General features: G+C 44.2%; 1 protein-coding gene across 1 annotated transcript in view; it reads left to right on the top strand.

The window, feature by feature from the left end:
* USP27X (ubiquitin specific peptidase 27 X-linked) overlaps positions 1 to 12,926 on the top strand; it is a 52,944-nt gene that overhangs the window by 639 nt on the left and 39,379 nt on the right. Inside the window, exon 3 of the mRNA XM_046672874.1 lies at positions 349 to 526. Within this exon, the coding sequence (XP_046528830.1) occupies positions 349 to 526 (178 nt within the window). The remainder of the gene's footprint in view (positions 1 to 348; positions 527 to 12,926) is intronic.

Genomic DNA, 12,926 nt, shown 5'->3' with positions numbered 1-12,926 from the left:
GGCCAGGACAAGGCAGGACGGTGGGGCTGAGGATGGGACGGGGTCAGATGGAGAGGGGGTGAGTCTTGAGGGCATTATTGGAGGTATCTGGGTCCTGGGGGCACCAGGAACTGTTCATAGAGGACGGACTCGAGAGTCCTCAGTGGGGCCGGAGTGAAGGGGCGGGGAATCCAGCCCGCAGGGCAATCCAGCCCGCCGGGCACAGGCGGGACACAGTGCGCATGCCCAATGCTGCGTGCTTGCCCGTGGGGGTCAGCGTCTGGGGTGCATAATGTTCCGGGCGGCGAGCTGGGCGGGTCGTGTCTTAAATTGTCTGGGTTCTTTTTTGTTGTCTGATATTGTTGCTAGGTCAGTAGATCAGTTCTCCCAGGAGTCTGTCAGTGAGTGTGAGGAGGGAGCCAGTGGGCTTCAGAGGATCTGGGTGGCGCGATTTGTGGCCCCCTCAGAGGAAGGTTTTCGAGGACTACCAGGTGTTGTAGCCGCTATGACCCTTGTCATCGTGGTGGTGCTGGGACAAGGCAGGACGGTGGGCTGAGGAGGGGAGGGGGTTCAGGGGACACGGGGTGAGTCTTGGGGGCGTTATTGGAGGTATCTGGGTCCTGGGGGCACCAGGAACTGCTGGTGGAAGACATACTGGAGAGTCCTCAGTGGGGCCCCGGTGAGGGGGCGGGGAACACACCTCGCCAGGCACAGGCGGGATGCAGTGCGCATGCCCAGTGCTGCATACTTTTTCAGCAGCTGTCTGCGTCGGTGGCGCGTAACGTTCTGGGAGCTGAGCTTTGCAGGTCGCGTCTTACTATTTGGGTTCTCTTTAGTGGGCTTGGACTCAATCGGGGGTCTGGAGATCAGTCTTCCCAGGAGTTTAAGTGTGAATGAGTGATGACAGAGCCAGCAGGCTTGAGCGGGTCGTGGAAGTGCAATCTGTGGCCCCAGAGGAGGAGGGTCCTCGAGATCCTAGTCCTCCTTACAGGCATCACAGCTGCCATGACCGTTGTTGTTGTGTTGGGGTGTGGACAAGGGAAGATGGTGGGCCGTGAGGGGAGCAGATCCGATGAAGATGGAGTGAGTCTTAGGGGCGTTATTGGAGGTATCTGGGTCCTGGAGGTACCTGGGACTTCCGACAGAGCACAGACTCCGGAGTCCTCGGTGGGAACTGGATGTGGCTGTTTAGTACAAAATCTCTTCATACTGGGGAGTCCAGTTGTGAAACTAAATCTCTTTAGGAAATTAAGTACTTAAAGGTTCCTTCTCCCCGAATTAGCTGGGAGAGAAACAAGGATTTGCGGACAGCCTTATTTGCTGTGATTGGAAAACAGGCAGTTATCAATTCAAGACTTAAGTCTCACCAAATGTAAAGAAGAGTTTTTTGGGGGTTTTTTGAACCATCAGTAGCTGGCTATGGAAATAGTCTAGTATAATTATTCTTTTTTTATTACATTCTCCAGTTCACACTTTTCTGCTTTCAGGGTGAAATATGAGTGCACGAGTAAGATCAAGATCTCGAGAAAGGGGAAATGGTCAAGAGTCTTCCAATCTGGTTGAACCTGTGCTTGTGAGTGCTTTAACATCTTACTTCCATTGTCAGAAATTAATTTTGGGGGAAAAGTTGTTAAACTAATATAGATCTGTTGTATCAGGGATTTCCTTGCCAAAAATGGGTGAAAAGTGAATCCCATGAATGAGACATTGAGCAAGGAGACTTATATTCTGGTGTTGCCTAGGTATGTATATTGATATGAGCCTAGAAATCACCCCTATGGCTTTCCTATTGTGCTTATTAAACAACACACAGCCCAGAAAAGATTGAAAAGGTTTCCAGAATTGTTGATCCTTGCAGATAATTCCTTTCTTAGAGTATTTTCTATATAAAATAAGTTTATTAAGAGTACTTACAGAGAAGAGTATAGGAAAAACCTCTTCAGATTTGTGGTTAGTTACGTCCAATAGTATGTATATTTGTGCCTTCTATTGTCGTAGTATTAGTAACAATACTTTTTATTTGCACCTCCCCTCCCCCAAGGCCCAGCAAGCAGGTGACAAAAATTCTCAACAAGAGAAACCACCAGCTGAGAATCCAGATATTGAACTTGGACAGGAGAGAGAAGAAGGAGGAGCACCTGCAGTTCAAGGTGAAGGGGGAAGGAGGGACATTTTGTGTATCATTTATGTTATACTAGTAACAGGAGTGGATAAAGCATCCCCTGCAGAGTGGCTGGAAATCTGTTTGGTAAGGGAGAGGTAGAGTTTGCAGCTAACTGCAGTCCCTCTTGGTGATGAGTTTTCCCTTTGTCAGCCTTTTACCCTTTCTAAATTTTAAATTATTTGACATGCTTGGAAAAAATAATTCTTGCCAAGGCTCTATGTTAGCAAATCAAAAGAAAGAACATTAAATTTAGACAAAATTGTACACTATTTCACTGGTTAAACTTGGTCTTCTTGGAACGTTGTTTTCTGGGCTTCTTAAGTCATTGCATCAAAAGTTTCAGTAGACCTAAATATATTTTGGTTAGCTCTTAAGATTGTAATTTTTAAAAATTTTCATAATATAGAGAAATCGAAGTGTGAAATCCTTTCCTAGTTGCTCTTAAAGTCTTCAATATTTTTGTCCTCCTAAACCATAATCAAGTTGTCACATATTCTTGTTTTTAACTTTTTACTTAGAAAAGATTTAAAACTTACAGAAGAGTTAGAAGAAAGTACGGTGTACTTCTGTATCCTCTTTACCTTGATTCACCAATTGCTAACATTTTGCCACATACCACCTTCTCTTTAGTGATCAATACATACATTATTATCGCTAAACCATTTGAGAGTAGATTTCAAATATTACTCTTTACTCTCTAATTCAGTATGTATCTCCTAAAAACAAGGAAATTCTCTTACATAACCCCAGTACAATGATCAAATTCAGGAAATTTGACATTGAGAAAACATTATTATCTAATATGTAGACAGTTGACTTAGTAATAGCTAGTTTTGTTAGTTGGCCTATTAATATCCTTTATAGCATTATATTTTGCTGATCCAGGATCCAATCCAAGACCACCTATTGCATTTAGTTGTCATCTCTCTTTGGACTCCTTTAACCTGGAATTATTCCTCAGTTTTTGCCTGTCTTTCATGATTGACATTTTTTGGAGGTCAAACCAGTTGTTTTGTGAAATGTTCTGCAGTTTGGGTTTGTCTCATTTTACTATCTTTAAAGACATTTTTCACTCATTTATTGGGGCCTGCTTGGTGGTAGATAATGTACTAGGTGCTGAGGATATAAATATAAATGAGAGAATAATTTCTGTCTTGAGCTCACAGTCTTATCAAATTCATGTAAACATACAGCTGATCTAATGAGATAAGTGCAGTAATAGAAATGTCTATAGGTTACAAAGGTGACAACTAAGTTGTCTGAAACAGTTTTAGAAAAAGAAACTTCATAGAAGAGATAATATATGAGAAACACAACTTCTCTACTTTGTAGCAGAAAACTCTAATACTCATTGCATTGTTATGCATCACATTTATTGCAATACTAACTTTCAGAGCCTTATTTAATAACATTGATTTATGGTTTACTGCTTACATTAATACCTCTTTATTTATATAAGAAGCTGAATTGGAAGATGATAGCCAGGTATTGGGTCTGGAAAAGCCTGACGGCAAGCTTGGAGATGGCCTTGATGAGAAAGGGAAGACTCCACCTAATCCTAGTGCTTGCTAAAATTCCAGAAACAGGTATGTTATCCATTAAGAATGCAAGTTGTGGAGTTGCTCTTTTCTACAGTATTACACTCTCTTAACAAATTGCACAAAGATTATTTGAAAGGTAGTTCAGACGCCAAATGCTTGATTCAAAGACAGTGTCAGGGAAAAAAATGAATTAAGTCAGTCATGTTGTTGAATTATAAAACACGGAAGTATTATTACTTTGGAGTGGAAGTCCTTTAAAACCCAAGGCAAGTGATCAAATACTTCTTAAAGTACATAAATTATTTAACATACCTCAGTATAACTGGATATCTAAACAACACAATTGTATTATTATTTTTTTTAATTTGCCAGAACTGTTTCTCAAAAATCAGTTTATCTTTTGGACACCTAAAAATCATATGGATCTGTATGTTTTGGCTTTTCTAGGTTGGTTTGTTGGGTTTTTAAAAATTGTGAGCCAGGCTGAGAAATGGTAGTATTTCCCCTCACATTTTAATGTATCTATGATAGTAGTGGCTTAAAACTAGTGACCATGTCGTTTTTATCATCCAAAGCGGGACACTCTTGAGAATTAAAGGGGGTACTATGACTGCTTAGACCAGGACAAGTGCAAATGGAGTAAATGGCCACCCTGCTAGAAATAGACCGTACGTAAAGGCTGAATTCAAAAATGAAATATTTTTGCACAAAAGAGACAAACCAAATGGAGTGCTGTTCTTTGCCTTCTCTTTAGTTAGGCACTTGCAAGTATGACATTATTTTAGCTAATATAAATAATTAGAAGACTATTTCACGTCAATGCGTTTGAATAACACTGGGTTTGCTTGCTTGTTTCGCTCTTTGAGTTTTTGTTTGGTTGATTTTAACTGAAATCACTGGCAGTTTTTGCTGTCTACTTAAAATTACTTTAAATAGGGCTCATGGGATTTAATCTGTTCTGGGCTTGAGAAATCTATGTTTCTTCATACCACCAAAAAGAGTGACGCATTTAAGAAATTTGTGCTCAGATGGCTAAAAGTGTACATTAGCATGGAAGTCTGTGCAGTGGTTAAGAGTTCTGGTGTTAGTCTCGTCTTACAAAACCAAAACTAGTGTCCTTTGTGTACCTTTATTATCGTCTAAGTAAAGTTCTCTCAAGTAATGCATCTCACTGTTATGTTTATATTTTAGATGGTGGACAAATAACAAGTTAAAAAGAAGACAAGCTGAAGCCACACATGCTGTTAGTTATATTGATAATTTGACATGTTAAATTCTTTCAATAAAGTTTTACAGTTTTCTCAGAAGTCATACACATCTTTTGTTAAGTCTGTTCCTAGCTTGATACTATTGTAAATGGTTATCTTAAAAAACTCTTCATGTTCTGTTTAGAGCTGGAGGGAAGGGTCAGGTCGAGGGGTGATGTCAGCTGCTAACCAAGGAGAACTCTGCTAGGGTAAAATCAGGCAGCAAAGCCCCACAAGCCGGGCAGTAGGTACTGGGCCAAGGCCAGCCATCCCCAGGACTCGGGGACCAGACTCTTCCTAGAACACACTCCCTCATCCTCGAGCACTGGCTGGCCTCTACTTCTGAGCCAGGTCCTGAAGCCTGCCCTGGGCAGCACTCCCTCCCGGGGACCAGCACTTGGGGCTGCTTCCCGACATGCCCCAGTGTGCCCAAGACCCGAGCCACTTGTTCTGGGCTCCCTCCTCTTGGGCTCCGTGGTGCGGCTGCCCACTGCCAGCAGCTCTCAGCACAGGGGCTTCCAGAGGTCCTCAGACCCACGCCCGCCTGTTCCCTCCACTGGCAGCCCCCCTACTGAAGCTGCTTCCCTCCCAGTCCCACCTGCCGCCCGACCCGGGCCTCTGCTAGGGCTTCAGGGGCTTGAGGCGGTGTCCTGTAGTTCAGGCCCCTCTCTGGGCCATAGGGGAGGTGCCAGCTGTAGGCATGGCCTTGTAGTGCCTTGTCCCTCCCGCTGCCCCCGCGTTCTCAGCGTCTGCTGGGCCAGAAGGCTGGCTGCCAAATCCTCAACCCACCCGTGGCCTTGGGAGCCCGAGCAGGAGGCGAGGAGCAGGCACAGACTGTGCAGAGCACCAATAAGATGGGCAAAGGGACGTGACTCTTTAGGCCCAGTGGCCTTGGGAGCTCTGCCCCTCCGGATCTGGGGTCCAGGCCTGCCCCAGAATGGAGCTGGGGCTTCATCCTTATCCGGCAGAGTAGAAGTTGGGGTGGGAGGGGAGCCTGGGACATGGCTGGGGGCAGGCTCAGCCACAGAGATGATGGCCTATCACAGCTTCTGACTGCTCTCCTCAGGACCCACCCTCTGAGGGGACATTTCACAGCCCCAGAGACGCTTCTGGACTAGGCTACCCCTCTGTCCCTGGCTCTACATTACCAAAGGGAAGGATGGGGGAAGAAGATCAGGGTTGTACAAGGAGATGCAATGCCTCAACTCCAGGAATACTGTGTGGAGTACAAGGTAATGTTTCCCCAGAGGCCATTGCTGGAGTGCAGTGGACAGTGCCCCGGATGAGAATCAAAAGAACTGAGTTGGCTCTTCGTTCTACTTTTAAGAAGTGTGTGTCTATCTGTAACACATAGTTGATCCTCTTTGGGTCTTAGCTTTGTTGCCTGTAAAATGGAGACAATTCCTACGTCACAGGGATTCCACACAGATTAAATGAATTAAAAAGTGGCAGTTTTCAAAGGAAAGAGCTAGGGTTGTTCTAAAGGCACTGTGAATGTTGGTTGTATCGAAATCTGAATTTCCTCTGGGACCAGGGCTAGATGCCAGAATACACCAGAGGTGAGGGCCAGCCACTTGAGAACCACTCACAGATCCTGTCACATCATTACCTCATACCCTGTCACATCTCCCCACCCCCTGCAACCTGTCAACTCCCTTCCTCTCCAACACTCATGTCACCTGGGGCTCCAGTGCACCAGACTACACTACTTTCTCTCTAGTGCACAGGTGAGTGCAGCCAATTTTCATACCCAAGGCCTATAAAAGAGGCTCTCAGGCAAGAGCCATCCCAGCCTGCATCTGATGTCCAAGATGAAGTGCTAAACAGAGAAGCATGCTGTAGAACAGCGTGTGGGCTATGCTCCCATGTGCGTGTGTGTGTGTGTAAAGGATATGTGCATAAAATATGCTTGCATATTTACTTTCTATGAATATGGAAGAGTAAATAATTTTCATTTATGTGAAAATTTATGGTCGAGTACACAAGAAGCTGTTAACAGTGGTTATCGCTAGGCGGTGGAACTGGGATGATGGGCTGGGAGGAGACGGCTTCTTTTCTTTTTACCAGTCATTATCATTTGAATATTTTTACCATGAGCATGTGTTAATTTTATAGTAAGGAAAACTTTAAATCAAAAGATATAGATAATAAGTTGATATGTAGATATAGATGATAGGAAATGGATAGAGATAAATGATATATAAATAAGAGATGAGCTAGATTCAGACAGATAGACGGACACACAGATATCTCCACACCTCAATTTTCTCACATATGAAATGGTACCTATTTCATAGAGTTATTGTGAGGACTAAATGACTTAATGCATTGGAGCCCTTGGAACAGTTTCTGGCACACAGTAAGTGCTCAATAAATGTTCTCTTTAATGATGGTGCAGAGGAAGACAGGCTGGCTTGATGTGAAAATCTCTTTCGCCATCTTGTGGTCAGTGTATGCCGTGCAAGAACATCAATGCAATAAGAAGCATGTTTTCAACCCTCTTTTCTAGGTGAGCGTATTAGTTCAGGCCTTAGTGGAGTGGTGGACCTATGACTTTTAAAATTGAAAAAGAATTTAAATAAATAAATAATTGTATAAATAGGTAGCTAGATGAGACTTAGAGTCCTCTACTCTTTTGTCATCTTTGCTCCCAGATCTGGATCCCCAGCCCTGACAGTGTCAAGGAGAAACAGCACATTGACTGGTTCCTGTTTGTTTTCAAGTCTCTCTTTATCCATCAGACTTCTTAGTTGCAAGCAACAGAACCCATTCTAGCTTCTTTAAGCAGAAAAGGGATTTTTCTTTTAAACAGCTATTAGGTAGAGCTCAAGGAAATCTCCAAAAGGTAAGAGAATCTGGCTTGGGTGCTAGGTAGTCAGAAGTTGGTGCAATCCCACCTCCACTGGGGACAGGCACTGCTGAGGCTGAGCCCAGCACCGTGCCATTAGGACATCCACCACAGCTGCCTGTGAAAAGTCGGCATCTCTCGGCCACGCTCCAACGTTTTCACCAGGCATGGATTCCAGTGGACCATTGTCTCCTCACTTGTTTCTCTCACCTGACCCAAAGTCTTGATGGGGAACACCTGATTGGTGGAGCCTAGGGCTCACACTTCTCCACTAGGCCGAGTTCTGATTTCCACCTTAGGGAGGCAGGACTCTTAACTTGGGGACTCCGCAAATTTAGAAAGGCTATTCAGAAGAGGCTGGGCAGGGCAGAGGGTGACGCTCTCCCTAGGGGGTGGATTTTGAGCATGTGTGCTTCAGAATCCCACGTCCCTTCCTGTCTCGCAGTAGATTCTAGACATAGTCCAGGCACTACTGGAAATCCAGGCCTGTCTGATTCTGTGGTCAGAGTCCATACTGATTATCCAGGGGGCAGACCATGGCAATACCAGATGAGAGAGTTCTTTTAGGCTGGGCACTCCATGGCTGCAGGGACCATGTCTGTCTGGTTTACCACGGTATTCCCCAGCAGCTAGGTCGGTGACTCAAAACATGAATGAACAAATGATGGAATGAACAAACAAATTAAGCTGGCTGCTTTCCTTGTGTAGTTGTAAATATTCACTGACACTTAGGGCCCCTAATCTCAGGAGAAGCCTAAGAGATGCTGATTTGGGGATGTCTTGTTAAATAAGATCAAAAGAGAGGTAGCAACACTCTTAACAAACCACACCTTCATGAAATAGGGTTTCTGATTCCCCTCCAGGAGGATTCTGCCTGAACAGACACATTCAGTGTCTCCATTCCGAGTGAAATGTCCAATCAATTGTGTGCCACCAGATTTTACTGTCCAAACAGATACTTTCTAGAAAAAATTCTGTGCTCAGGAAATATTTCCAGGAGGAATGCATGCAATATTTCAACAGTGGAATTGCTCAAGATTGCTGGGTCTGAAGGCCTATTGGAGTTGACCTTTTACATCTAGCGGTAAGCTCAGCCAGCAGCTTCAGTGTTTGCTTTACCCATCACTGAGTGGCGAGTTCCCGTCTTCAGCAGAGACTGTTGAAAGGGACAGACCACCAGAGGGAGCAGGTGTGCCTCTGCTGTGGTGGATCATGGCACTTCCTGTTTGGACCCCCTCCCCCCGCCCCCCAACAACTCCCACCTCCTCTGCTCTGGAAAGCACCACTGTTGCTGAGCAACAGAGAAGCCAGTCGTGCAGGGCCCCATGCCTCCGCCAGTCACCAGCCCTAAGTGAGACATGGAATGTAAGAAAAAAGCCTGCCTTCAGATCACATCTACAGTAGCACTTTGGAATTTACTGGCCACTCAAAATGTGGCCTGTTATCCCTCATTATTTCAGGAGTCCCCAAGACCATCTACACGTTTAGTGAATTTTCTAGAAGGACTCAAGGGACTTAGTATATAACTGCATTCACGGCTAAGGTTTATTACAGCAACAGGATATACAATAAGATGAGCATGGAAAAAAAAGACATGGGTGGGGTCTGGAGGAATCACAGGCTTCCTTATGCTCGCTCCCTTCTGAGAGGGGGCACACCAAGCACACTCTTCCCTAGGAGTGAAAACACAAATATGTGGGCAATGTTTTTGCCCAAGAACGCTCACTCAGTGCCCAAGGGCTTTTTTTTGTTTTGATTAGGGGATAGTCACTAGGCACCCTCTGGCTAGCATGTAGCAAAATTCCAGATTATCAGAAGGAAAGTAGATGTTCAACATAAATGACATTGTACAAACAGATTAGACACTGTGAACTACCCTTATCAACTAGGGAACAAGTCAAGTGCTGTAATGGTTTCTATTGCTGCTGTGACAAATTATCACAAAGTTAGAGGCTTAAACTATACAAATTTATTATCTTACAGTCCTGTAGGTCAGAAGTCCAGCACATGTCTCCCCAGGATAAAATCAAGGTGTCGGCAGGGCTGCATTCCTTTCTGGAGGCTCCAGGGAGGATCCATTTCCAGGTTGTTAGCAGAAGTCAGTTCAGAGGTCCCTGTTTTCTTGTGGGCTACAAACTGAGGGTCATTCCTAGCTTCTAGAGACCACTACATTCCTTGGCTTGTGGCCCCTTCCTCCATCTTTAAAGCCCGAATGGTGAGTTGAATCCTTCTCAAGTCAGATCTTTCTTGCCCCACTTTCATCATCTCATCTCTTTGGCCACAACTAAGAAAGGTTCTCCACTTTTGAGGACTCACGTGATCAGTTTGGGCTCACCCAGATACTCCAGGATCATCTCCCCATCTCAAAGTCCTTAACCTTAATCACATCTGCAAAATCTCTTTTGCAATGTAAAGTAACATATTTCTAGGTTCCAGGGATTAGGACATGGACATCTTTAGGCAGCCAGTATTCTGCCCACAAGTGCCAAGTTCCCAGATGCCAGCCAAGGGCCAACCTCGAAAGCAGGCCTTTCTGAAGACAAGAGTCTCAAGTCTGCTGTATTAACTATTTTCTGCACACTCATGCATATCTAAAGGAAGGTGACATCATGAGTGATAGGCTATACCACCTTCCAATAGCATGTGGCCCCTCTTGTGCTTGTAATGTCTTGGAATTCGTAGACAACTGGACCCAGAGCCCAGCCCACAAAGAAGCCTTTGTGTTGCAGACACACTGGAACCTCGGGGCTGCACAGGGCTGTCTCTTACCCCGCTTCAACCCTGATAGGAGCCAAGGTCAAAGAAACTGTTTAGGCAGTTGGGCTTGGCAGAAAATACATTCCTGTTTAAATTCTTAGCTATGTATCAAGAGCAAGTTACTTATTCTCTCTGATTCTCATTTCCTCGTCTGCTTATAGTTATAACACCACTATCTTATACATTTAAATGAGAGACTGCACATGATGCATGTGTAAGACAATACCTTCCAGGTCATAATGGCTAGTGTGCCAGGAGATGGAACTTCTAACGGGAGCAAAAACAAGATTAAAATCTCCTATTTCCACATGGGGCTTCCTCTTGGGAGAGAAATAAGAGGTGGAGGCTCACTTTTAGGATCTACCTTGGTCTTTTTTTCCTCTTGAACCCTTATCTCTTTATTGACAAATTTATTTCTCTTTCTTCCTGTGAAAGTGTGGCATTGTGAATTATTAACCTTTGTTTTTCACCCCCAGCTCCAGTTTGCCCTTGTACTCCTGGCCCTGCCTCAGACATGGCAGGTCCAAGGCTTCTGCCCCAGGGTAGAGTTGTTTTAGCAGAAATGCAAATAGAATCAAAGAGCCCAAGATCAGCTTTTGAGTTTCAGAAGAGACTTCAGAAAATTTACTCAGAGAAAATAGGACTGAAAGAAAGGCTTTTTGAGTTGTAGGATCTTGGGTCTTTTGAATGCCAAGAGATAAGGACCTGGCGTAGAAGAATATGTGGTCTGTCCAAAGGACTTCCAGCCATCCCAGGCTAGATAAAGATCCCACAGACTGAACGGAGGGCTGAGAACGAGGCAGAGAGATACTGACAACTTTCAAGGCCAGGGGACTCCAACCCCATTTCAGACTCCACTGAAGCCTTAAGGAGAAACACTGCTCTCTCTTTCTCTCTCTCTCTCTCCACACACACTGAATTTCGTTTCCCTCTCATCTCATATGGTGTGACCTGGAGAACCAGAAAGAACACTCAATTAGCTTTTAGTCTGGGCCTTAGGAATGAGAGAGGAAAAGAGTCTGTGGCGTTCATAGAATGTCTAGCACCAACTATCAGGGTAGAAGGGATTTGCAGCCAAAGGCCTGTATCATTAAAGCCTTAGAGTTTGCCTTTGTGGGTCCTCAGCAAACCACTTTAGGTCCTCTGAGAAAAAAGACACTGCCCTACTGGCTTGGTAGTCACTATCAGGTGAAGACCCCATTCCTCCCACTACCAGAACAGACGTGAGGTTTCCTGACAACAAGATGACAATGTTCAGGTCACAAGAGATAAACAAAATGGCTCAATGCACCCAGACAGACACAGAGCCACTTGCTCTGGGGTCAGTTGTTCACTGAAACATGTCAGGTCCCCCCATTTCTGGTGGATGTGTGTCTGGCCGAGACAGCGAGCAAAGGATGATGTCAGGATGGAATTCTGAGGGACCAAAATTGGGGCAAATCAAAATTATTAACAACTCAGTGATGTCCAATCCTTTCTGCGTACAACTAGTAACATTCCTTGGCTTCTAGTTTAACAAACCTCTGAACTTTGGGGAGACTTCATGAACCACTGAAGAAAAGAAATTAAAAATCCCCTGAGAGCACTGTGTATCATGGTTAAAAACAAATGAATAGTGTTCTTCTAGCTGGGTTGCATGGATGTACATCAGGGGGAACCATGAGTCCCACTGAACTGCAGGCAAACTATAGTATACAAGTTGATTTTTGTGCATTTTTTACTGTAGATGTGATCAGCTTCTCAGAGGGTTCTGAGACTTATGACGTTTTTGTAGGAGAGTGTCCTGGATCTGTGCTTTATTATCTGTGCAGCCTATGAAAACTCATTTACAATCCCCACTTCATGCTTCTCCTGCCTGTGGAGTGGGAAAAACAATACCGAGCACACAGAGTTATTGTGAGGAATTAATTAGAAGGTGCTTTGTAAATAAATTGATTTTTAAATGAGGGGTTTCATGTGTTAGCCCTTCTTACCACCCCCAAATGAATAGCTCTATTAAATAAAGGTGATCAGTTGAGATTTTGGATATCAGAGATACACATTTTTCAAAAGTGTATGCATACAGTTTATATGTGACATAATGATGTGTTTAATCCTATATTTTTTCAAGGAATCATTTTCATAGATTATTTGATATTGTATGCTTTAAAAATAATGATGATGATGAAGATAATTCCTTGTACTTGCATAGCTGGTAGTCTTCTCATTTATCTCATCAGTTGTTGACAAAGCCCTCCTCTTACTCTTGTAAATGAAATGAGGCTGTTGCTGGGTCTGCAGCATTTGGTTGCCATGGTTTGAGTTCATTTCATAAGCTGTTGCTTGGCAATCCCACGCGTCAGCTGGCTTTTTTCCCCTCAACTCTCTCACCACACACTGTCTGAAGTATA

The sequence above is a fragment of the Equus quagga genome, chromosome 10 (genome assembly GCF_021613505.1).
Source record: "Equus quagga isolate Etosha38 chromosome 10, UCLA_HA_Equagga_1.0, whole genome shotgun sequence".
NCBI classification, from domain to species: Eukaryota; Metazoa; Chordata; class Mammalia; order Perissodactyla; family Equidae; genus Equus; species Equus quagga.
The sequence above is the reverse complement of the archived record's forward strand: the minus strand, read 5'-3'. Positions and strand labels throughout refer to the sequence as shown.